The sequence below is a fragment of the Lathyrus oleraceus genome, chromosome 3 (genome assembly GCF_024323335.1).
Source record: "Lathyrus oleraceus cultivar Zhongwan6 chromosome 3, CAAS_Psat_ZW6_1.0, whole genome shotgun sequence".
Lineage (NCBI taxonomy): Eukaryota > Viridiplantae > Streptophyta > Magnoliopsida > Fabales > Fabaceae > Lathyrus > Lathyrus oleraceus.
The window spans coordinates 75,780,080-75,805,938 of NC_066581.1; the positions used below are offsets into that span (position 1 = coordinate 75,780,080).

General features: G+C 34.3%; 3 protein-coding genes and 1 long non-coding RNA gene across 6 annotated transcripts; 1 reads left to right on the forward strand and 3 right to left on the reverse strand.

Moving 5' to 3' along the window:
- Nucleotides 1-43: 43 nt before the first annotated feature.
- On the forward strand, nt 44-2,359 carry LOC127132685 (heat shock factor-binding protein). 2 transcript variants are annotated; one of them, XM_051061649.1, is made up of 5 exons: nt 44-415; nt 678-731; nt 1,312-1,335; nt 1,417-1,464; nt 1,992-2,359. In XM_051061649.1, the coding sequence occupies exons 1-5, from the start codon at nt 413-415 to the stop codon at nt 2,127-2,129; spliced, it is 267 nt and encodes an 88-aa protein (XP_050917606.1). In that variant the 5' UTR covers nt 44-412; the 3' UTR covers nt 2,130-2,359. The 2 variants fall into 2 exon arrangements, with proteins under 2 accessions (XP_050917606.1, XP_050917607.1); XM_051061650.1 differs by having other exon boundaries at nt 1,417-1,459; nt 1,987-2,359.
- On the reverse strand, nt 1,312-2,217 carry LOC127132686 (uncharacterized). The gene is made up of 2 exons (XR_007806797.1): nt 1,992-2,217; nt 1,312-1,464 (listed from the first exon to the last, which is right to left on the reverse strand). It is a non-coding gene; the product is annotated as an uncharacterized LOC127132686 (long non-coding RNA).
- Nucleotides 2,360-8,696: 6,337 nt separating the features above from the next.
- On the reverse strand, nt 8,697-12,428 carry LOC127132687 (protein LOW PSII ACCUMULATION 1, chloroplastic). 2 transcript variants are annotated; one of them, XM_051061651.1, is made up of 9 exons: nt 12,123-12,426; nt 11,927-12,030; nt 10,450-10,585; nt 10,102-10,333; nt 9,731-9,888; nt 9,458-9,646; nt 9,257-9,357; nt 9,050-9,146; nt 8,697-8,979 (listed from the first exon to the last, which is right to left on the reverse strand). In XM_051061651.1, exons 1-9 carry the CDS (start codon nt 12,372-12,374, stop codon nt 8,905-8,907), a joined length of 1,344 nt encoding a protein of 447 aa, XP_050917608.1. In that variant the 5' UTR covers nt 12,375-12,426; the 3' UTR covers nt 8,697-8,904. The 2 variants fall into 2 exon arrangements, 1 of the variants encoding a protein (XP_050917608.1); XR_007806798.1 differs by lacking the exon at nt 8,697-8,979 and having other exon boundaries at nt 9,048-9,146; nt 9,257-9,353; nt 12,123-12,428.
- Nucleotides 12,429-13,220: 792 nt separating this feature from the next.
- On the reverse strand, nt 13,221-16,076 carry LOC127132689 (bifunctional protein FolD 2). The gene is made up of 5 exons (XM_051061652.1): nt 15,800-16,076; nt 15,507-15,690; nt 14,844-15,001; nt 13,906-14,118; nt 13,221-13,586 (listed from the first exon to the last, which is right to left on the reverse strand). Exons 1-5 carry the CDS (start codon nt 15,890-15,892, stop codon nt 13,350-13,352), a joined length of 885 nt encoding a protein of 294 aa, XP_050917609.1. The 5' UTR covers nt 15,893-16,076; the 3' UTR covers nt 13,221-13,349.
- Nucleotides 16,077-25,859: the final 9,783 nt, after the last annotated feature.

The following is a 25,859-nucleotide window of genomic DNA, read 5'->3' on the forward strand; positions in this document are numbered from 1 at the left end:
ATAAAAGTGATCTATAAGGCAGCAAAGAAAAACAGATAAAAAAGACTTCAATTACATAACATCTTATCAAAGATTCTCTAATTATTATTTTTTTCTTTTTTTCTGTAATTTTTTTCGGATCTAGACCCCAATTTTATATATTTTTTCGTTTATAATTTACTTTATCTTTTAATTTTTTAAATAATTTAATAGAACTCTCATCCATAAAATACACCAAAACTTTAAATTTATTGGTTAAATTATTTGGAATAATTTCAAATTTTGAAAAGTGTTAAATTTGTAATTATTACACCATGTTCTTCTGGATTTTACATGAATATCTTTGGACCTAAAGCCAAAGAGTCCTTTATTGGTACCAAGTTCCGATTTTGAAATTTGTTGAAAGAGTTCCACTTGAAGCGTTGTTCAAATCATGGTGAGTTTCCCTCTCTCTAATTTCCTCTTATGCTCTCTCACGCGAATCCCCCTTTTCAATATTCAAGCAAATAGGGTTTCCAAAATCTAAGATGAGTAACTAGTAATTTCAATTTTGAACTTTTCATTGCTTGATTAGGGATCTTCTGCGGAATCAATGTATTAGAGCCTGTTGCACTGAATTGAATTGAATTGAATGGTTATGTGCTATTTTGTTTAACTTTTGTTCATCGCATGGTTCATTTCTTCTTGTTTGATGACAGGATGGACATGATTCAGAAGATCCAAAACAAAGCACCGCTGATATGACTGTTTTTGTAAGTTTTCAAGCATCTTAATGAGTAATGCTTTTTGTTCTATGATTGTATTTGCATCTGTTTATAATCAATGAATGCTAGTAATTTAGTTTGGACGCCACCGTGATTTCGGATCGTTCATATTCTAAGTCATTGTGGATAGCTTGTTGTCCACTTGAATCCCATTGTCCATTGCGAGAGGGGAATGATATACAAATGAATAGCGTGTTCTATATTCATTATAGCGTATTGGAATTTGAACAAATCAATAATGTTCTGTGATACACTATTTAGTAATTAGTACAAAGTATTATTGTCATGTCGAGTAGAGCAGTATTAGCTATGCTATAGTACTATAGTGTAGCGGATTTGAATAAACTGTTATTTTCCGTGATCTGCGATCGTCAACACTGATTTTATCTCTAGCTTATATTTTTGAGCCATTTCTCACTGGTTGGCCCAAAGTCCGAGGTTGAAGTGGGAGTATGCTAATTGATGTTCCTGCTGTATTACTGGAGGATATGTTTTAATTAGAAGATTAAATTGTTTTTTTTTTGTATGTCAACTACATTTGATCTTTGTCCCCATTCTCTTTTTTCAGGTGCAAAATCTTCTTCAGCAGATGGTGAGTTGTATATGTTCATTGAGCTGCATTACTTATTTTGAATATGTAATTAACTGCTGCTAACAAGAATTTTGTTTCCAGCAAACTAGGTTCCAGACAATGTCCAACTCCATCATTTCAAAGAATATCCTTTTCAGCACCTTCAAGTTGTTGATATGATAAAGTAATCCATTATTATTAAATAGAAATCTGCTAAAGAAACTAATTTCAGAAATGGTAATGCATGATATTGATCTAGCTTTTTCCCCATAAATGTTGTCACCAACCTGTATTACTGCAGAACTCATCAGAATATACTTACACAACAGCACCGGTGGGAAACTATTTGTGCCCACTGATGCATCTTGAACTTTTTCGTTTTAGATTCAATACATACACCCTACAGTTCTGTTGTGCATGATTTATGACCGACGACTTGTCCATGAGATTGGTTTGCATCTTGAACTTTTTTGTTTTAGATTTAGTACATACACCCTACAGTTCTGTTGTGCATGATTTATGACCGACGACTTGTCTATGGGATTGGTTTTGTATATATTGTATATTGGCTAAAATCAGGATGAGTAGTGGTGCCAGTTCTATTATATGAGTTTTGCTGAGTTTTCCATTGTTCAAATTGTTGAGAAAATGTTCTCCTTGACTTCATTGCACTTGACGATATGGGAGGCCGTATAAATGAGTTGGAGCAAAGCATCAATGACCTAAGAGCAGAGATGGGAGTGGAGAGCTCTCCATCACCTGTGGCCCCTGCTAAGCCAGAGGTAGAAGAGTCAAACAAAGAAGGTTCAGCATAAGTAGCATACAACTACCTTATTTGTTGTCTTATGATACATCATGATTTGGTCCTGTATCTTGTGAGTGTAGAATTGATTCAGAGTTCAGATACTTGTCATGGAACATGAGTGCACTCTCTTTTGTAGCCAAAGTTCGTCTTTCTGTTAAATTATAGTACTGCTGATTAATTTTTCTTTTTCTGATTTGAATTAAACTGGTTACTATTAATGGAGGGAAATTTGTTATATTATTACTTTGTTCCCCTGTCCGTTTTATTTGCACGCACTTGTGTTTTACTTTCTTGATAAGTGTTTTATTTAAACTCTGCGCGATTCTGAAGAGAATGATTGAATGTCTTGATTTTAATGATAAGATAATGATTTGTTTTTTGTGGCTTTCAATTTCACATCTACTATCCAGATGCTGGGACAAATGTATCAATAGCCTAACTTGTTTACACACCAAGTTTAACAACTCCATTACATTTAGCTGTTAATAGTGTTTCGAGAAGATTGACGCATATTTCAACATGGAGCAGAACCCAGTATTGAGAGTAGGGTTATTTCCAAGTGAGTATACCTGTTTGAAATGTATAAATGCTTCCAGATTTTTGAAATGTATCTCATCACGTATCAAAAATTATGTTAAAATATTTCGGAGATGCATCTTCGAATATTTTGGAGCAATTCTTTTTTTGCTCAAAATCAATTCAAACTCTTAAATATATATATTCTCTCCGATTATAATTGTATACAAAAATAATTATTTTATATATATATATATATATATATATATATATATATATATATATATATATATATATATATATATATATATATATATATATGGTTACCATTATATACAAAATAATTATTTTTATATTGATTAAAAAATCAATTAATTGTAATATCTTTTATTTTGTCGTTAAAAATTATTAAATGACTTAACAACTTTTATGTGTTAAAAGTTGTTGACTTAGCAACTTTGAAAATTATTTATTTATTTTATTAATTAAGTTATGAAATGTGACATTGGGGAGAAATTTAATAAATTTAAAATGGTTAGTTAGTGGAATAATCAAAAAATAAAGAATATTTTATTAAATAAATATCAAAATTATAAAGTGCAAAATTTAATAAATTTAAAATAGTTAGTTAATGGAATAATCGTAAAATAAATAATATTTTTATTAATTAAATGTTAAAATGATAATATTATCTCTCATTTTAGGACACGTTAAATGACTTAATAATTTTTATATATAAAATAATTGTAAAATAAATAATATTTTATTAAATAAATATTAAAATTACAAAGTAGAAAATTTAATAAATTTAAAATTTTGGAGGTCGGAGAAGGTGAAGTCTCCCAAATACCCATCTCAAAAACATTTATATGATTGAAAAAAATACATTTGTAGTTAGTGAAATAATCATTAAATAAATATTAAAATTATAAAATTATCTTTCATTTTAACATTAAAAATTACTAAATAACTTAACAACGTTTATATATAACATTACAATAATTAAATAGTATAAGATGGATAGCTCCACAGTTGAGTTTATAGAAATACACTTTTTAGAATTAACGGCATAATTAGACATTTATACATCATAAGTTAATATTTCTTGATCTCTACTATTCAATACATTGCTCCCATACATCAGTTAAGTTTACATAAACATTCAGAAATCAAAGGAGGGAACAAACACCATAAGAAGTAAAAGATACATAACCTGAAATCATGGTAACTATAGTCTATAGAGGAATCATAGAAAGAAAGTTAAGCTTCTTCTAAGAGCTATTACGGCAACGGGTAATGGTGGTGCAGCCTCGGGTGTAAGGATTAGCTTCTGCACCTGGCTTGCAGTTGTAATAGGATGCACCCTTATGAGAGCATGGCACAGTGTTTCTCTGCAGTGCTCTGTAGCTTATATACTTTGTCGTTGCTAGGATACGCCGGTGAGACTCAAAGTCCATCCCGAACTCATTTTCTTCTATGCACTCTTCTACGGAGCCTTGGCATGCTGGTGTTGTCGTTGTCGTCTCCCACCTTAGACGGTGCTCGTCTGTTGCGCTGTTTGTGGTGGTCGAAAAGATGAACATGGAAACCATAAACAAGTAGAGAGTTAGTAGGAGAGAAGAAGCATTTGACATTGTTTATGTGAGGAAGGTGGTGAATATGGTGAAGGTGCTCTTATTCTTGTTTATGCTTTCAAGTCTTCATTCATGTTATTTCCACCATTTTATAGAAGAAGCTAACTCGAGGATTGAGAGTGGGTGAGTAACTTGTTTATCAAGTATTAGATAACAAAAATCAACAAATGGAGAAAGTTGATATTCCACATAGGTAGATTTACAAGTTCAAATGTGCTATAATTACTGAGAAGAATGTTTGGTAAAAGACAAGAGTACAAAACCTACCAAGAAAATGATGTTGAGAATGAAGGGGCATGGATGATACTAGGTTCAGATTCAAAGCATTAACTGAAAGTTGATAATGAAAGTTTAATATGTATGAGTTACTCAAATGTCTAATTCAAAATTGTGTTTGTGTCTGAGCCCTTAAAAAACTTGATGTTGGGTTTGAATTCATGTTGTCCACTAAGAGTGTTTTTTTATCCCTGATTCCACTGGCCAATTGACATTGAGAACTAGCTTCTCGAAGGAGTACCTTGTGGCATGTGCTTATTATCCATGCCAAGTTTCTTCAGAGGGAAAATTAACAGAACAACATAGACCAAACATTACTATTATAGCTTGAATGTTTAAGGTTTATTTACTTTTATTTTAATTATTTGAGTAATCCAAGGGATTATCATAATCATGATTCAGGGGTGGGGTGGTTTAACAAAGGTATCATTGTGCGGATGTAAATAAATTTAAACGGTCTCACATCACAGAATAATTTTAGAGTTTTTTGTGTTTCGATCTTGGATGATGTCCAACCCACTTAAGTCTAGATTACGCGAGTCTGATTGACATAGGTTATTCAGGAGATACACTTGTTAAAAAGACGTATCACATTGAGGTTGCCCAACCACCATGACCTGTTAGATAAGAAGGTTGATTGACATGTTGACAACTTGATTTATTGACAACTGTCCTTTGTCCTCTGAGACATGTATCCCTTAAAAAGGGAATTCTTAACGCATCCAATGTATTATTAGGGCATCGCATGAAAATATAAAAATTCCCCTAGATTTCAGAGATGCATCTTCGGACGCGCTCTAAGTTAATAGAAGTCTGACTTAGTGTGAAAAAACTACAGAGATGTATCTCTGGAAGCTATTTGTTCTAAAACGCGTCAGAACCCCTACTCCTTCCTCACTTCTAAAAAAATAACTCAAACTTTCTCAAATCCTTTCACCTCACATTCTCTCAAAATCAATCAAACCAAGTTCAAAGCTTCTTCCATCAACATCAAGTACATCAAAGAGATTATGCAACACTGAAGTAAACTCTCAATTTGTAAGTTTTTATTTTTGTAATCTTTTTCGAGTTTTTGTATAAATTTGTAGAAATTGATGATTAGGTTATGAAATAGATGGTTTTGTCAAGATTGATAATTTATACACAATGAAAAATTTGTTTGATGGTTAAAAGTAACGTTTGATGCATTATTTTTGGGGGTTTGGAAGTTTACATTGTCGTTATTGACGTAGCTGAAGGTTGTAGGAAATTCCGGAGATCTCCGTAATTTTTCAATGTTTGGATTCTCAGGAACCGGAGATGCATCTCCGCAATTTATCTGTATGTTTTTTATTCCTTTTCTTGCTTATAGGGTTGCGTGTAGTAATTGCGTGACACTTGTCTAGTTTACTTACATGCATTATAGATGATAGAGACGACAAAGTGAGGCCTGAGAGGATGACACAACATGCATTTGTCCGGAGGGAAAAGAGTCAGGTTTTAGAGGCTCTTGTTCCCCTTAACCCAGTTCATGCTGAGACGTCAACTTTTGGGGCTCATGTATCTCAACCTTCTTCTTCCCCGTAGAAGACAGGTGTCACCTAGTGGCGCATCACTGCCTTCATCTTCCCGTAGGCGTCAGGTTTCACATATTCAGACGCCAGAGGTACCCGAGTCATTGGAGGTACTTGAGACACCAGTGTCACCCCAGGCACCAGAGGGACCTCATGCTGATGATTCAGTTCCACCTCAGATGTTTGGAGGAGACCCTCTAGAGTTGTCATTGCTGCCTCTTTACTCGGACCATACTGTCAGACATATCTGAGACGAAGAGGTAAAATTAGTTAGATGCGTTCTTTTTAAATTCCGCTTATTATTATATTAAAAGTTTCTGACATTGATTTTTTTTTGTAGGACCGTAATCCGTTGAAATTCATTTATCATGGACAAAAGATTACTCACTTGCATCAGCCTAATGATGAGTGGTTTCAGACTACTTTGTTCCTATCTGGGATGAAGGACTTATGCGAGACCAATTATGTTATGGTCAACCACGGGATGCTTAATGCATTTGTGGAGAGACGGAACACTAAGACCTCATTATTTCATCTACCACTTGGTGCGATGTCTATCACACTCGACGACGTGTCGTGTTTGCTGCATCTTCTAATTAGGGGAAATTTCTAGATCATGGGAGGATTAGCAAAAATTAGGCACTCAAGTTGATGATAGACTATCTCAGAGTTGACCTAGAGGCTGCCTTGAATGAGTTGAGAAAAATATAGGAGCTTATGTTAGGTTTGAATTCCTGAAAAAGGTATATGCCGATGAGCTTCTTAGAGCAGAGTAGGCTAAAGGTGATGATGAGAAGGTGGAGCTTCATAGACTGTATGATATGAGAGCATACATGTTATATTTGGTTGACACTATGATTTTTATGGACAAGAGTGTCACTTATGTGGATGTCGTCTACCTACGATACTTCGACGACTTTGAGCGGATCCATGAGTACAATTGGGGGACGCTTGTTTGGTCTACTTGTACTCTAACTTATCCGAGGGTTGTAGGTGGAAGACGAAGCATGTGACATGCAGCATCACACTCTTGACGGTAATATTAATTGGTCTTTTCATTACATTTTTGCAACGCCCTTACTAATGATTCATGTGTTCCAACACTTTTCAGACTTGGATCCTCCAACACTTCCCACGCATCTCCGGTTGGTCACGTGTACCGACTATACTAAGAATATGTCGTGTGCTTCTACATTTTCCCTACTCAGAGGGAACCAGGCGATAGAGTTGTTTCAAGTGTATCTTGACCTCTTGATAGTTGAGAATATGCACTTTAACAACCATGTCGATCACCGTGAGATGCGACCATTTGACGACATAGTGTTATACTTGGGATGATTGACTTGCAATTCACGTCTGACATTTCCTCATGAGTGCGTCATCAGGAGATACTAGAGGAGGAGCAGACACAATTATATCATGCTCATGATGTGTTTGTGGAGATTACGCAGACATGCATTAATAGAGGTATCTTTTCTGATGGTTCTGAGGTGAGGGAGGTCCTAGATGCAATTATGACGGAGAGACAAGAGACACTAATATACCGGAGACAACGGAGGACAATGGCAGGGGAGGCCGATGAGCTCTAGTCTGGCATACGCAGTAGTTGATAGTATTTGTACTTTAGATTTATTATTCATTGTATTTTATTTTGACTTATTTCGACTATATTCTTTATTTCGACTTAAGTATGTATCTATTGATGACTTATTTTGACCATCTGGATTTATATGTCATTTTTGATATATCGATTGTATGGTTTAATGCTCATCACATAACAACAGCCTTAATATTTATAAATCGTCATTTTCATCTGAGTAATAAAAAACTAACTCTACTTGCATTATTTTGATAGATTATCGAAATGAATCTCCGTAAATCTTAAACAAAGATGCATTAAACGGAGATACATCTCCGGATCAATAAATGTTTAAAATGGACCTTTCAGAGATGGGTGCATGGGATTTATTTTGAAAATTTTCGAAGATGCATCACCAAATCAGTTAATATTTTGACTTAAGACAAGATATGTCCGGAGATACATATCCATAATCTATAAACATTTTGAATTTTTAATATGGTGTTTTTTCATCCTATAGGATGAAATAAAAAATCCCCCTTATAAAAGTTTACAGGGCTTCGACCTAAAGACTAAAGGACAAGTTTAGATACATATAATTATGATTGTAACATAAACCTCACAACCATCATTAAATTGAACGGCAAATTTATTGCAAATAAACCTCCCACCATCCAACAAGAGCAAAGGACTATTCCAGAGTTTGCCATTAGATCTTCAGTTACCAACAACCCGTTAAGAAGGTCCGTTTCCTAATTAGTTAGCAAGTCATACATTTATAACAATTGAACCGCTATGGTTATTATGATTGGTTGGTGGTAAAAAAATTAATCTCTATAATTACCTGTGATTTCTCTAAATGTTTCAGACTGCATTTCACCATTCAATATCACCTTCAACTAGAATATATTTTCACCCTAAGAGTTCTAGTAGAGGTAATCTTTCTCTCAAATGAATTGGAATCTCCAAATAAATCCGATTTTAGGCTAGTATAAGAGATGGAGGTAACAGACGCAGGATAAGGGTGAATGTACTGTGTTGCAATTGTAATTTTCTATCTCAGTTGTAACATTTACTTTGCAATTGTCTATTGATGTGAAAGTAGAGGAGTGAATGTACATCCCATAGTTTAATGGCACAGACAAAAATTGCAACGTGAAATAGTAAAATAAATAAAACTGCACCCTCCAAATTCTAGGAGAATAGTATGTAACGTAATACTACTTGTCATCTTTCCAGTTTGCTTAGAATTGCATCCATCGGCGGCAGCTCCAGCGCAATTTTCTCCCAGTCAGGTATACCCTGCAAATGCATTATCATCTATTAGTATATGCAGTTTGCTGATAGTGGCGGAATATGAAATTGCACTTACTTTCCCTGATCGTCGAACTCGCCCGTCTAGGCGCAGTATTATGTACACGTCTTCGCCAACTGGAACTCCTTCAGACTTCTGCTGATCTCTTATCCACCTAGTTAAGTTAGCACATATTAGCGATTCTTTGTTGACATCAATCCTCGCTTTCAATATGTTGATGACTAGGTAATTCATTTGTATAAACAAGATATCGGAACTAAGTACCGTTCCCATTCGGCTGGCGATACAACCTCAGCCTTGAACCTAACTTCAGCTTTCAGTTTTGATTGTGCAGTTACGGACTGTGTCCGCTTCTCAAAATCTTCCTAGCAAAATTCTATGGTTACTTTTCGTTTCGCCAAAGAAACAAAAGCTTTGGATAAAAGAAAAGGGTTCATGAAGGTGCATGGTTATATCAAATCTTACTCCAATGGATGGAAGTCCCTTAGCAGCCTTCGGTCGAGGGCTAAAACCTTTCTTTTTAACTTTGGTTTCTGTACCTTCTCCCCAGATGACAGGAACTAACAAAACACCGCGTCTAACGAGATCAGTGCGAAATCTATCTGCTCTTTGCAAAGCCGAAGTCACCGATTCTTTTTTCCCAGCTATTATAACCTAAAGTCCAAACCTGAGTTAAACACAGAACATTCACAATGCCAAGATAAAGAGCAGACGGGGAGGAATGTTTATTATACTAACCGGTCTAACTATGTCCCTTAGCTGCACGAGTTCAACTACGCGATTAGTTGACAGGCGCAAAGGCAACCTTGATAGTGTCTCATTTCGGGATATTAGCGCAAGCTGTTCCTCCTCTTTTTTATTCTCCCAAAGGAATAATGCCACAAAAACAACAATACCTGCACATTGTTGATTCCATTGCTTAGTTGTTTATTGAAGCAATGTGGAAGGTGTTTTTTTTTTTAAGGTTTTTACACAGAAATCGCCTTATAATGAAAATCACGGACACGAGAATACGTAAAAACATACACAAAGAGTAAGACACTAAGCTTAACAAATGTATAAACTGAACCTGAATTGTTTTATCAGGAAGTTAAATAGGTCACTTTCACCTCCAATGTTAACGGCAGCATTGCCAGCGGTTTCCAAGAGATCAGGAGCACCGTCACCGCCTTGAATTACACGCAATATCCTTGGTACATTAAACAACAATGATATTCCTGCAGAAACTGTAAATGCAACGTAAAAGAATCTCCTAATCCCACGAAACGGTGCTTGAACTTCACTGATAAGTTTTAAATCTCTTCGAAAACTGGAGCCGACATCTTCCCCACCCAGCCTCGCCTGGTTATGTGGCAGAAAAGCATTAAGAAACAATGTAGTTCTTGACGACTAAAATAAAGCACATAAAGATGGTAGAACTTAGTAAATACAAAATCCTTGGGAACTAATTAGAAAACCTCTTCTTGTAGTTCTTTGAATTCAGGCAAAGCTCTGAAGGAGGCCAAGTCTGGATCATTGAGAATTGTGCCAAATTTTAGACTGTATTCTCTTAAAGCAGTGCGAAGACATTCAGCAGCTTTCTTTCCCTCTCCTCTGCATGAAAATAATCACCAAACAACATCCAAGTTAGAAAGAAAAATGAAAAAACAGAAGCTTATGCAAACCAGCTTCTTGTGTAAAATCAATTGATTTTATTTATACTATCATTTATCATATCTAGAAAGTTCAGGCAATAGAGAAAACTTAATAATGTTTGAGTGCCCTTGCCAAAAACACCTATAAACTTCGCAGAATTATGAATGAAAACTCACCAAGTTCTTCACCTTACCATCTCACAGTATAAAATCCCACAACTCAAGTAATTTGTTCAATCTGAATGAACTAGAACAACTATCATACAACAACAACAACCAAGCATTATCTCATTCTCATTAAGTGGAGTCGGCTACATGAATCAACTTTCGTTATAATGTTGTATTCAGAATCATGCTTCTATTCAAATTGTTAGTATTGAGATCTTTCTTAATAACTTCTCTTATAGTTTTTCTAGATCTTCTTCTACCTCTAGTTGTTTGACTTCTCTCCATCTGATATACCCTTCTTACCACAAAATCTAAAGGTCTTCTCTCTATTAGCTCAAACTAAGTAAGTCTAGTTATCATGTCTAGTCGTACCACACATCCAACGCAACATCCTAATCTCTGCTACACTTAATGCAACATCCTAATGTTATCTCGTGATTCTTAACCGTCCAACATTTTGTCCGGTACAACATCGCAATTCTTACCGCAGTCCAATAAAATTTTCCATTCAGCTTGAACGGTACCTTTGTGTCACATAAAATTCCTGAAGCCCTCCTCTATTATAGCCATCCAACTTGAATTCGATGATTTACATCTCCTTCTATTTCTCCATCATTTTGTATTACATACTCAAGATATGTTCTCCATCGTTTTCTATTTTCACCGCGTGATTTGTAGGATGCTATGATCTCAAACTCAAATTTCATAGACTAAACTCAGTGCCCACAAACATAATTTCTACTCATAAACTTAGTAATTTATGAAAGCAATGGAAATCATAATGACAAACTCAAATGCCATAAAATGCAGACTAGTATAGGAGCAGTTTCAAGAAACTTGTGAAACCAGTGGAATTATTAATTACTTACCAAAAAGTGAAAACTATTGAATCCACATTCATTCATTGTAACAAAGATGGTATTAATACCACCTCCATCCACAATATAAGTTATTCTAGCAAAAAAAAAGTGACCTTTTATAAGTATTTATTATCCTTGTATCATTAATGAAGAGTAATTTTGTAAATTACTAACTAATAATGTTCATAAAAATCAACAAAATTAACTGTGTTTCTTAATTGGTATCTAATGTGTTAAAGTGACTTAAATGTTGGATGGATAGAGTATTATACCTGTATGCATGACAGCAAGCTTTGTTATAGAAAGCAGCTTGGGCCTCTACAGGATTTGGATTCAAAGAAATCGCTGTTTCAAACTGAGTCAAAGCATCTTTAACCTGAAGAATCCACAACAACAAAAAAAAAAGAATCAACTTAAACATCATTGTTTGAATACTATAAATAAAATTTGGAAGATAATAAACTATACCTTTCCTTTGGAGAAGAGTTGAAGACCCAAATTGACACAAGATTCAGCAGTTTGAGTTTGAGTTTCTGGGGTTTGTGAAGAAGAACATGAAATGAGTGGAAACTGAATCTTAGAGTTGCGTGAACGTAGTAGAATGGAGGTGAATTGAGGAAGGGGAAGACATGGTCTTGTTGTTGTCGTTGAGATTCTGGAATTTGATTGTGATGAGAAGAACAGGAACTGTTGTGCTGCAAGCATGGCCATTGCCACCATGTTTCATATCTTGTTTTGTTAATGTTGTTTTGTTCTTTCTATTATCCAAACGCTGTCACAATCTTAACCATTCGGTTATTGCCGAATTTCAACTGTAGAAATGGACGGTCAGGATTTTAAGGTACCAAACAGAGCTACCTGATTCCGATCTTACGATGTGTTTATTATTTACTAATAATCTGAAAGTTTTCATTTTTAAAATATATCCAAACACAAATAAATTTATTTTTAAGAAAATCAATTTAATAAAATTAAGTAACGGTAGTCATCTATACATTTTGTTTAATTGTTTTTTTAAATATTTATTTAGAATGAATTGAATATAACATAATTTACTTTTGATTGCATTCATATAAATTAAAGTAGAGGTAAAAACACCAATAAAAATCAATTATGAAAGTAAAATCAATTATTTTCAAAAATATCTAAACACATCAAAACTAATTCTACAATTTTATAATCAATTTTACCCTCCCAAAAGTTAATTAAACCAAAACACAATTTTATAATCAATTTTACCCTCCCAAAAGTTAATTAAACCAAAACACAATTTTATAATCAATTTTACCCTCCCAAAAGTTAATTAAACCAAAACATAGTCGCATACTCATTCTCTTTTTACAACTAGAATGCAAACCCAATTTTTTTTGGTATAACATTGAAGTTGCAAGCATAGTAGAGGGGAGGGAAAAATTGGCTTAATGAGGATTGAAATTTTGACATTAACATCATAATAGTTCCCTTATTTTGGTGTACTATTTGAAGCCTTACCAGACTTGACGGCATTCCAATATAAGTCTACAAGAAAGAGAACAGGGTAACTATAAGGGGGAGAAACTAAAATAATGAACGAGAAGAACCAAAACCAACTTTCAATACCAATTCTTACGGTTTTATAAAGATACATTAATCTATCAGCAAAAACTGATTCTCAAACGAAGAGTAACTTCCTTTTTATTAAAACTAAAGGAATATTTAGTTATTCTGCTCAATGGTGCGTTTAGCGCCCTCCAAAGTATTCTTCAGCAACATTGTGACTGTCATTGGACCCACACCACCAGGAACAGGAGTAATCCAACCAGCAACTTTAGATGCTTCCTCAAAATCTACATCTCCAACAAGTCTATAACCTGATTTCCTAGTTGGGTCATCCACAGAATTTGTGCCAACATCTATCACTGCAGCTCCAGGTTTTATCCAGCTTCCCTTGATCTAGAAACAAAGTAAAATATAATATTATGAATTAAACGAACTTTATATCAGTGAAGACGATGATCCGTAGATATATTTGATGGAGTGTGGGGCCCTGAACAACAATTTCTTTTCAAAATTGTTTGCAGACTGGTATTGTATACCAATGTCGTTAAAGGAAATATCTTTTAAGTTTAAAAGTGTTGGGGAGTTCTGAGAGCATCAACTGAGTTAAAAACTAGGATCAAGGGAAGAACCATCTAAATTTGAAAGTTGACAAAAATTGCACATAGATGCATAATAGATATGAAGATAAAGTAAAATTTGTTAAGCTAGTTACCATCTTTGCCTGTCCTGCTGCTGCAATAACAATATCTGCTTCACGTATGATATTTTCTGGTTGACTTGTGTGTGAATGAACAATGGTAACTGTAGCATCTGCTTTCAAAAGAAGCAAGGAAGCTGGTAATCCAACTATGTTGCTTCTGCCAACCACAACAGCCTTTTTTCCCTTTATACTTACACCACTTCGTGATAATAGTTCAAGACATGCCTGCATACATGTAGCATATGTAATTAAGATACACGATATCAAGAAAATAATTCAAAAGCTTAACTTGTAACTTTATGTCCTTGATCAGCATGAACTGTTAAATTCAAGACTAGCGAAATCATAAACTGCAACAATCTTCCCCCAGGTTTTAGGGGATAACAGATGGTTGTATCTTACTATTTCTTTGTGCAAATCTTTTTTTTTTCTCATTCTTATCCAACTCATAAATTTGCAAATATTTCTGATATAAATTACTCTAAGCATGAGTAGGATAAGAATCTCACATCAAACACCAATGTCTCAGCTGAAGCTATCTCATACTTAAAAATTGTGCTTTAGACCAATAAAAATAAAAATTGCCGCCACCAATAAAAATTTCACACCAGATTTCAGTCAATAGAAAATTACCAACACCTTTATAAAAACTATAAATCAACGACATGTTAGTTTGTCTAAAAAATAAACCAATATATTTGAATAGATTTGCCAATTTTTTATCCCCTAGTAGTAATTTAACCAATCCAAAACTCAAAATCATATTTCTCAACATCTTTTAAGAACATATACCCTATAATTTAACTAGTCCAAACATCAAAACCATCTTTTTAAACATATTTTATGTATACTTCATATTTAAAAAAATAGGTGTGCAGAATTCATGGAATCATTGTCTTACTAACACAATTGAGTTCTTTCAAAGATAAATCAGAATCAAGAGTATTTACCTTGGGAGTGCATGGAAGAAACAAAGGGTCTCTTCCTTTCATTGCAAGCTTGCCAATGTTCAAAGGATGGAAGCCATCTACATCCTTTGAAATGCTGATTTCAGTCAAAACTTTCTCTTCATTTACGTGCTTAGGCAATGGAAGTTGAACCAATATACCTGAAGATATAACAACACAACAAGCCAAAAGCCTTTAAATAACAACACCTGTATTTTCGGCATAATTTGATCTTTATCTTTACCAATTTCATTTATAAACTAAATCATACTTATACAGCATCAACACTTATGATCAAAGGTGTGTACCAATATGTGGTATATTCAATTTCATTTCTTAAGGCTATGTTTGGATATAATAAAATAAACGGAGCGAAATGGAGTAGAGCAGAGTGGAATAGGTAGAGCGGAATGAAGATTTCATTCCATAGTTTGGAAATTTTAGGACGAAACAAGGCAAACTTTTCATTTCGTCCAAATCAGAGGGGAAGAAATATGGTGGTAAGTGATTAAATGAAATGGAATCCAAACAAAGCCTAAATCATGACTGGCGTGTAAGTGTTTGTGATTCATATCACATACATGATGAATATAAAGCTATTAATTGAGGAATTCTGAAAACAGCATAAGAACGAAAAAAAAGAGTAGTTAATAATAACTGACAAACCATGTACATCGGGGTTAGCGTTCAATTCGTGAACATTTTTTATAATTTCAGCTTCAGAAGCATCCTCTGGAAGGTCGATATCGAAGGATTTGATTCCCAATTCAGCACACGCTTTTCTCTTCATTCCAACGTAGCTTTGAGAGTCCTTTCTGTTTCCTACTATCACCACTGCAAGTCCAGGAACCTACAACACTTAACGTGATTATGATGATGATGATGAGAATTTAGCGATTAATTGGCAATATATCGCGAGAAAATAGGAAAATAAGGAGTGGTGGGATGGAGTTACATACCTTGCCGTACTTTTGTGAGAGAAGACGAACCTCGTCGGCGATTTCAGATCGGATAGTTTGTGCAACGGCTTTGCCGTCGATTACGGTGGCCATTTGATCGGTGAAACTGAGATCGTGCGGTGTGGTTTTCTGTTAAAATGCAACTTCACTACTTGTCCTTTGTTGCGATTGCGACGGATTAATTTGTCTATTCATTAAACGTTAAAAGAAGAAGAAGCAAGAATTTAGATAAACAAGTGGATAATATGCTTGTATTGTGTTTGTGTGGTGCTCAAAAAAAGTGATTTTGGTGAATTAAAATTGAATGATAAATGTTTTGATTTTTTAGAAATTTTTATTTAAATAATTTATTTTTTCAAATAAACACCTAAATTAATTCACTTTTTTATTTATTTTTCAAAATAATCCACTTTCGAATAAAAAACATTTTAACATGAAGGAGACGTCAATCCATTTGACGTCTGAGTACAATACATAAGAGAATATGTCAATTCAAGTGGTGTTAGTGTACAAATATATATGAAAGAAAATACATTCTCTCTCCCACATGTCTCTACACTAGTGTCAATTGAATTGACGTTTTCTCTTATGTGTTGTACACGGACGATAATTGGATTAACGTCTCTTTTATTTTGATGTTTGAAAGTGGGTTATTTTAGAAAATAGGTGAAAATGTGAGTTATTTTGGGTATTTATTTGAAAAAATAGATTATTTGGATAAAAAAATTCATGTTTTCCAATTAAAATACTACTATAGTCTTACCATTAACCAAATTATTCCTCTTTCAAACAAAACAAAAAAATTGCAATAAATAGGAGGTGTCATTGGTAATAACACATGCACTAAAAAAAGAACATAGGTGCCACACACACAGGTGATTGTTGGGCCTAACGCATGTGTTATTGCATAAAGAGGAGACGACACTAGGTTTGACACCTACGTGTATTGTTTTTTTTTATAAATAGGTCATTCATTCTCCATCAATTTTCACACCTCTTCTCAATTTCTTAACTTTTTCTTTATTTTTTCTGACATGATTATTAAAAAAATGGGTATGTTGTTATTCGATTTTAAAGCCTCGGATGAAGATGCGTTTTTGGAACATCCAGAATTCCAAGCATCTTGAGAAGAGTTTGATCTATTGGTTAAATTGAGAGATTAAAAACGACGAAAAAATTAGAAGAATTGATAGGTTTTTGTTGGTGTTCAACATTGCGACTGAGAATAACAAAGTACATCGTTCGTGGGAGTCAGTTAAAACATACAGTGATGTCGATGTTATGATGCATCGACCAGATGAAATTGCTTTAATGGTTGTAATCTCTTAGATATGTTTTAAGTGTTAAGTCATTTTATTTATTTTTCGTGTTGTTGTTTTATGCGTGTTTGTGTTCATTTTGCTATAACTGAAAGTTGTATTTAATATTAAATTTCTTGGTTATAAAAATAAATTACATATCAAGAGTGTATACAATAATTTGTTGGAACAAGATTTGTTCATGCCCTTAAAAAGTTTTGATGATAACAAAGTATTTAAAGAATAGTAATAGGATTTATTAATGGTTATTCTAGTGTGCAGGATCAAAAGACATTAACCTTGATATAAATCAAGTTAATCACTTAGAAGAATCATTAAGGAGAAGCAAAGTTGGTATGTATCTAAAGGATCAAAACCAAGCCAGCAGGATCTGAAGTCAAACTACATCAAGGTTTCAAAGCCTATCTAAAGGCTCAGTTCCACAAAGAAGTGATTCAAGTTCTGACTGATCATAATATGTAAGTTGTCAATCAGCATCTGAAGGCTTCAAACTCTGGTCAAGATCCAGCCTCTGATGATGACAACTCAGCTTCTAAAATACTGAAGAGCATCTGATTTTTACACTGTACCAAAACAGTCTTGTCTTATCAAATCTCCAGAGTTCTGGACAAAGTCTACTAGGGTTTCGTGTTGCAAGGCTCAAGAAATAAAGATGTGGTATCTTCAGTCTGCTCTACCCGTTGATAAATATCTAGTACCATGAAAGGTACCGAGAGCGTTGTTATTATTCAATGGACAAAGCTTCAGACCAGATTCTAATCTCCAACGACTCTCTTGGCATACTTCTTCAACAAGCCTCCTCTTTATGCTCAAACTCTCCAACATCTATTTTCCTAATCCTTTAAAAGGAAGTTCAAGGATATGAAGAAGATGTTGAAAAATGATTGATCAAGTTGATCATTATAGGTTCTTTGACTTTGGTTAAAAACTCTGAATATGCTAAAGGTTCAAATACAGTGAAAGTCTTTGAATAAGTTGTAAACATAACCATACAACACAAGGAGGATCTGATACAAGCAAAACCACTTTTGTATATTTGTTAGCTTGTACAATAGGGTCTTAAGATTTATTACCTTTGTTAATCTTAGAAATCTTAAAGATATCAGGATCAACATTGTAACTATGCACCACTAATAAGAGTATCAAGTGCATCTATAATTACTACTCTCAACTGTTGATCAGAATATGTAAGAAGTCTCTTGTTGGGTGCTTTAGCAAATAAGTTTCTTTCTATTAGATTGAGCAAAGAAGTCTCTTGTTGGATGCTTGAGCAAAGAAGTCTCTTTCAAGGATTTATTGAGCATTGAATTCGCATGCTTGCGGGCAGAGCAGGAAGTCCTGAATGGGTTATTCAGGCATTGAAGTCTCATGCTTGAGGGTAGAGCAAAAGTCTCTTTCTGAGGGATTGAGCAGGAAGTCTTGGGTGGGTAGCTCAGGAAAGGAAGTCTCTTGTTTGAGGGCTTGAGCAAAAGTCTCTTTCTAAGTTGATTGAGAAAATTGTAATCTGAGTGATTATAGTGAAAATCTCTTGTGCTACAAGGGGACTGGGCTACTCTCGGTTTGAGAGGAACCATGATATACTGTGTATCTCTTTATTTACTTATGCATTTATATTCCACTATGCAACAAACTCTGAAGTCAGACTCTAATCTGATTTAGGCTCTTACTTGGATCAAAATTCGAGCTTGACATCTCAGGTTCTGAACAGGTTTAAGAAAAAGAAGTAAATTTATATATACACAATTCAACCCCCTTTCTGTGTAATTTTTTTTTCACCTTCATAACTATGTTGTGGATCTTGTTCCAAGATTGGGACAATGTGTCTGTGTATGTTCGGGTTGATGACATACATCACCTAATCTTACCATTTTGTCATTCGAATCCATTTTGGTTCTAATACACATGTCACAATGAAATAAGAGTCAGGCATACAGAAGGCTTGAAACTTTTCCGCAGTTGCATTAACCTCTATTTAATTCGACCTGATAGTATCCCATTGGCATCCCCTCACTATGGTTTATTGTCTCATGTACACTGAAAGTGTGTCTATGACGGTCAAAGCATGTAAACACATGTGTGTTAGCTTTGGCATTTTCCTCCTTAATAAATTTAACACGACTTTCATTGAACAACTGGACAATGATATTAAACATATACCCCAACAAGTTAAAAATAAGTTCATCAAACAAAACTTAACTTAGAGATGTTTATATACTCATAACGCTACAAACAAATACCAGCCAATGATATGAATGTTGCATATGAAAATCCTTGAAGAACTGGCCTCCAATGGCATTTAATGATCTCAAAATCGCCATCTTGGTGCTCTTTACTGTCACTTTCAGTCTCCAAATAGATAAGCCTTGAAAATATGCCAAAATATATTAGTCAAATCAGTTCAGCACACATCAGAATAGGCCCAAAAAGGGACCTATCACGCGTGTGATAACTTGTATCGTGCGTGCAATGCTAACAATACTTTTCTATCACGCGCGCGATGATGGGCATGATTATTCCAATAGTTGCTTGTTTTTTGCTCATTTTCCACCTGATATTTATTAAGTCCTTATTTATTCATGCTTAGTCATTTTTGCATCTTTCTTTGGTCTTTATCCTTCATTTTTGCTCATATTTGACTTGTTTTGATCTGTTTCTTCGACCGAAAATATGCAATGATAAAGTGTCATCAAATGTGGAGAGCGAAAGAGAGAGAGAGAGAGAGAGAGAGAGAGAGAGAGAGAGAGGAAGTTGAGGGTGAGAAGTGATATTCACATTACATTGAGATGAGAATGCATCCAAGAAATTTATACAAGTGTTAAAAAAAGTTTGGGACCTTAAAACATATAATTACATAATAGAAAATCACAAAAACTCGGGCATATAATCGGTTACACCAATTGATTAACTGGTTACAACTAACATGAGAATTAAAACACCTTCAGCGGTAAATAGTTAACCTCAGACGTTAACCGGTTAAACCTTCGAATATTTTCCTTTTTTGCTACTCAGAAGTGCTTTTGCCTTTGTTGTAACCAGTTACACCCTCGTGTTAACCGGTTACAACACTTTATTTAATCAAAATGCTTTTAACATACCACCTTAATTCAAGAGCTCCAAGTCTTCCATGCTCATGCTCATCTTCAACCTCTTGAACACATCATTTGTGGCTCCCTTAGTAGACAAATCATCCACTTGGTTTTCACTTCTACAATATCCTAATTGTAACCTTCCTTCACTAACAAGCTCCTTAAAGTAGTGAAATCTCATCTCAATATGCTTGCTCCTCCCATGTGCATTTGGGTTCTTAGTAAGATTAATCATGGAAACATTTTCAACCAGGAGTGTAATAACCTCACCTTCACTGTTTCCAACTCCTCTAATAGATTCATAAGCTACACGACTTAGCACCAATATAACAAATCAATAATGTACTTGGTCTCACAAGATAATAGTGCAACTACCGATTCCTTCTTCGAACACCATAAAATTGGTGTTCCACCAAACATAAATATGTATCCAGCTATAGACTTTTGATCACCTTTATCTCCGCACTAATTGGAATCGGTAAAACCAAAGCAAATTGTATTTTATGCATGTATTCGCTACGGGAAAAAGATGATTTTGCAGCCAATAAAACCTTTGACATATATCAGGATCCTCTTGACTGCTGCCTAGTGAGACGTCTTTGATCTCCCTATGAATCTACTCACAATACTGACACTAAACACCAAGTTTGGTCGCGTATTGCACAAATAATAAGGATCTAATCAACCTCCTACATTGAATTGGATCAACATCTTTCTCATCATCATTCTTCGACAACTGCAACCTTGGTTCAACCGGAGTAATGGCAGCATCATAATGCTCCATTTCAAACTTCTTCAATATCTCAAGAGCATATCTTCTTTGGTGCATGAGCAATCCCTTTTTGGACTTGTGAAACTCAATGCCAAGGAAGTATGTCATGAGGCCAATGTCGGTAATCTCAAATTTTGTCATAAGTTCACCCTTGAACTTAGAAATACACTTTATGTTGCTTTCCAATATCGACAAGTCGTATACATGTAGACAAAGGATAATCACTCATTCACTTGTATCCGTATTCACATACACTTCATGCTCAGATACACATTTCTTGAAGCCAACCTTCTTTAAGAAACCATCTATTCTTTTATTCCAAGTTCTTGGAGCTTGCTTCAAACCATACAAACTCTTTCTTCAACTCGTCGAGCTCCAGCTCTTGGTTTCTCACAACAAAACTAGGGGGTTATCCTACATATACCTCTTTTTTAAGCGGTTTGTTCAAAAACACATATTTGACGTCCATTTGGTAGATGGCCCAATTGTGGTTATTTGCTATACCAACAACAAGTCTAATATTTTCAATCCTAGCAATTGGTACAAATACCTCCTCAAAGTATATGCCTACTATTTGCAAAAATTAATTAGCAACCAATCAAGCCTTATGTTTTATTACTTCACCCTTGGGATTTTCCTTCACTTTGAACACTCATTTCACACCATTTGGCTTATTTCCATCTGGTAAATCAACCAACTCCCAAGTGTCATACCCAAATTTTGTCCGGGCATATTTAAATTATTGTAAAATCGATTTCATTTTTAATTTACATCATATGCACAGCATGACATGCATTCCATCATGAATAATAACTAAAATATCAGTCAGAATAAATTTATTGAAAATACAGACAAATCGGTTGAATCATTTTCTCAAGAACGTGCACAAATAAGCGGGTAAAAAGTTTCAAAATTAAAATTATAGACACCAGTATTATTAATCTACGGTTCACATAGTTTAACCTGGTGTGCTCGTTATATTTTTCAGCGACTGTTTCGGTTGCATTTTGACCCGCCTGAGCCTTTTAACCGGTGAAAATTTATTTCAAAATTTAAAGAAACGCTGTATTTTTTCAATAAATATATTTCGTGTTGATCATTCTAGTACGTCCGATTTAATTTTCCGAGCAAATTTTCGCCCGACTATTATTCATTTTTAATCGTTTTAATTTTATTCTTTCGCCAAAATATTCAAAAAAAGTAAATAGAATTTTCCATATCCTTATTTTATTTTTTTATCATGCTTATTTCAGACGTGAGAATTTTTATTTGATTCAATTAATCTAAATTATTTTAAATTGATTGAAACATCTAAAAAAGGGTAATTTTTGCATCTTCAGAATTAATTAACATTTGTGTTTTTTCAAGATTAATCAAAGGTCTATAATAAGTTATCCATGTGTGTTTGTGTCTACCAATTATAAATAATCGAAATAATAATAACATTAATTAAAAAATCAGAATAGAACCAAATAATATCTTCCATCAGTTGTTGACAGCTAATGCAAAGAAGATTCCTTCTTATCCTCTAAATAGGAGCACGTGGCGGGATGTTACTGGTGAAAAAGAAAGTGGAGAGAGGGTCTCCCAACGGTCACTTGAAAAGAAAATGAAAACGAAAAATAGAGCAACCACCCTCAAAAAGCAGACAGCTAGCACGTTACCCCCCTCTCTCGGGTCCTCAAAAAGAAAAGAAAATGAGAAGGCTAAAGGAGATCTCTATAAAATCACGCGTTCCCATTTTTTTTCTCAATCTACTCTCTAATGTCTCTCTCTGAAAAAGACAAAAGAAATAGGTAATAGGATTCTTTTCTTCTTCGCCAATCGCACACCGTTCACCACCGAACCAACCGTCCGCCTTCACTTCCAAAAAAACTGTCGCCAGAAACACCACAGATCCCCCCTCAACAACACACACTCACCATCCTCTCTCCATCCGCCACCAATTCCGGAGAAAATCTCGCTCACACACCGTCATCAACAACCCTTCACCTCGCCGCACCGCCGAACCACACATAAACAACTATACAACTCAAACCGCCATTCACACAACAGCTCCAACCACACACATTCAACAATTTGTTTCTACTTTCGGTCGCCGATTCGTTGTGTAAGAGTTTATCCTACATCTTTCATTTTATTTTCTGGTTTGTCTTACTGTAACTGTTACTTGTTGCTGCTTGTTAGTTTTCTTCATTTTCATATTATATACTTTTATCTTAAGTTTTATTCATGTATATGTATTATTGAGTTTTAGATTTAGTTTCCATTGAGTTTTATACTACTGTTACTTTCTATCCTAACTTTTTTATATATATTATACTGTTAGTTTTTCTTTATTTATAATTTTATATGTATACTTCGGTCAATGAGCTTCACATATATGTATATACATTTTGTTTTTTTTAGTTATATACATTTTGTTTTCTTAAATTATATATATTTTGTTTTTTATTTAAGTTTTATATACATTTTGTTTTTTTAGTTTGATATTAAATATAAAGTATACTTTATGCTTTCAATTTTATATATAAATTTACTTTTGGTTTACTTATATATATATATATATATATATATATTAAGTTTTATATTAAATATAAAGTATATTTTATGCTTTCAATTTTATATATAAATTTACTTTTGATTTACTTTTATATTTTTGAAACCACTTTCATAATACCGCTTTAAGAAGTAAACCAAAAGTAAGTGTTTACCTTTGAAAGCATAAAGCATAAAGCATAAATTTTATATATTAAGTGTTTACTTATATGCTTTCATAATACAAAATTCGATTCCATTCCATTCCATCATCAATTTAAAACCACTTTAAACCATTTAAATCACACAATTCTCGATTTAATATCGAGTCCATTTTCAAACACCCTTGTAAGTCGATCGCTTTTAAAGCATCGCCATCAACCTCACATAGCTTACTCTTGGGCTTTCTTACAATGAGACCTATTCAATTTTTATCGAGTAGAAGAACAATACACTAAAACAAAATTCACTTCATTCAAAACACAAATTTAAAACCTCGATCCAATGTCGAGTATTTCTATACAAATCAAATTAAAATACCCAATCACAATCAAACACCATTTCATTTGGAAATGAAAAGGGGGTGGCTTTGAGTTTTCAATTCCTCTCCTCGATTATTTGAATACGAGTTCTCTTACTCGGTTAGTCAAATAGTCGTCATTTCCATCCACCTAAGCACAAACAAATCAAACTATTTCATAATAACAAAACGAAAAGGGAGATGACTTTGAGTCTTCAATTTTTCTCCTCGATTTATTTGAATACAAGTTCTCTTACTTGGTCAGTCAAATAATTGTCGTTTATCTAAAAACTTCTAAATCAAGATTAAATCAAATTATTTTCATAATAACAAAATAAGAAGGGAGATGACTTTGAGTTTTCAACTTCTCTCCTCAATTGTTTGAATACGAGTTTTCTTACTCGGTCAGTCGAACAATTGTCATTTTTTCGCAAATTAATAAATTAATCAAATCATTTCATAATAAATTATATGAAAGGGAGATGGTCTTGAGTCTTCAATTCCTCTTCTCAAGTGCTTGGATATGAGTTGTCTTACTCATCCATTCGAGCACTTGTCGTTCATTCTAAAAATACATCAACCATACGCAAACTTATTTTCGTAATCACTCCAATGAAAAAGAAAGTGGTCTAGAGTCTTCTATTCCCTTTCCCGATTATTAGGATACGAGTTGTCTTACTCGGTTATCCGAGTATTCCTCATCCGTTTAAAATACCTTAACCATCATTCAAATCCTTTCCATAATTAAGGATGAAAAAGAAAGTGGTCTAGAGTCTTCTACTCCCTTTCCCGACTGTTAGGATATGAGTTGTCTTACTCGACCATCCGAGTAATCGTCATCCAACTAAAATATCTCAACACAACCAGTCAAACAAAATATCCAACACATTAATCCAACTTGTCGCCCCGTGTGACCAAAACTCATTTCAGAGAGAACACTGTTAATCTTTTCTAATGCGCACAACAAACCAATGCTTAAGCCTCCGCCGAGAGTAGACGAGCCAACGTTTAGCCTTTAGGATGCGATCCTAACAGTTATTCATTAAAAAACACCAACCAACCGTAGTTCCCTGAACTACGAATGCTCTGACTTCCTTATTGCACCATAAAGATACGTAGGCAGGAGATTGATGTATCTTCGCGAGCACACTAATAAAAAACCTCCCTTTTCCCCCTTCTAAGGTTTCCATCCATTTCAATTTTCAATATATGTATAACCCGAAGATAACAAACAAACATAAATTAACACTCGAAACACACATTAGAACTAAAAGGTTCCCGTTGAGTACAACGGACGTAAGGGGTGCTAATACCTTCCCCTTACGTAATCCACTCCCGAACCCGAATATGGTTGCGACAACCATTATTCTATTTTCTAAAGGTTTAATCGATATTTTCCTATTCCTTCATTGGGATAAATAAAGTTCGGTGGATACTCTGTTCGAACACCAATTTTTTCCGCGACCATCGCGAGGAATCGTATTTTTCGAGATGTGACAAATGGTGACTCTGCATGGGATTAGCTCCAAGCAAAAGAGAGTGAAGCCTAATTTAGTCCAGTTTCTGTATTGTGTGTTAATCTTGTTTGTTTATCTGTTATTTTTTATTCTGTCATAATTATTATATTGTGATTTATTGACTATGTCTTATTTGGGGTTCTCTGGTTGGTGATACTTTGTGAGATAGGCTCTCCACCCGAGTATAAGAAAAACCATAAGATTAAGTTGGTGGTCGCGTAGTGGGCGCCCACAAGGAGTCTTCCTTGTTGGGAAGAAACGAAGACCCCGCCTAGAGGAGATTCTCTTGAGATATTATTGCCCGACGA

Coding starts and splice junctions, on each gene's coding strand:
- LOC127132685 (XM_051061649.1), top strand. Junction 732..1,311: donor CCGCTGATATGACTGTTTTT/GTAAGTTTTCAA, acceptor CTCTTTTTTCAG/GTGCAAAATCTTCTTCAGCA. Junction 1,336..1,416: donor AAAATCTTCTTCAGCAGATG/GTGAGTTGTATA, acceptor TTTTGTTTCCAG/CAAACTAGGTTCCAGACAAT.
- LOC127132687 (XM_051061651.1), bottom strand. CDS start 12,374: ATGGTGGCAATGGCCATGCTTGCAGCACAACAGTTCCTGTTCTTCTCA. Junction 9,147..9,256: donor TCGCCAGCCGAATGGGAACG/GTACTTAGTTCC, acceptor TAACTTAACTAG/GTGGATAAGAGATCAGCAGA. Junction 8,980..9,049: donor GAGTTCGACGATCAGGGAAA/GTAAGTGCAATT, acceptor ATGCATTTGCAG/GGTATACCTGACTGGGAGAA.
- LOC127132689 (XM_051061652.1), bottom strand. CDS start 15,892: ATGGCCACCGTAATCGACGGCAAAGCCGTTGCACAAACTATCCGATCT. Junction 15,691..15,799: donor TCTCACAAAAGTACGGCAAG/GTATGTAACTCC, acceptor TAAGTGTTGTAG/GTTCCTGGACTTGCAGTGGT. Junction 14,119..14,843: donor TTCTTCCATGCACTCCCAAG/GTAAATACTCTT, acceptor ACATGTATGCAG/GCATGTCTTGAACTATTATC.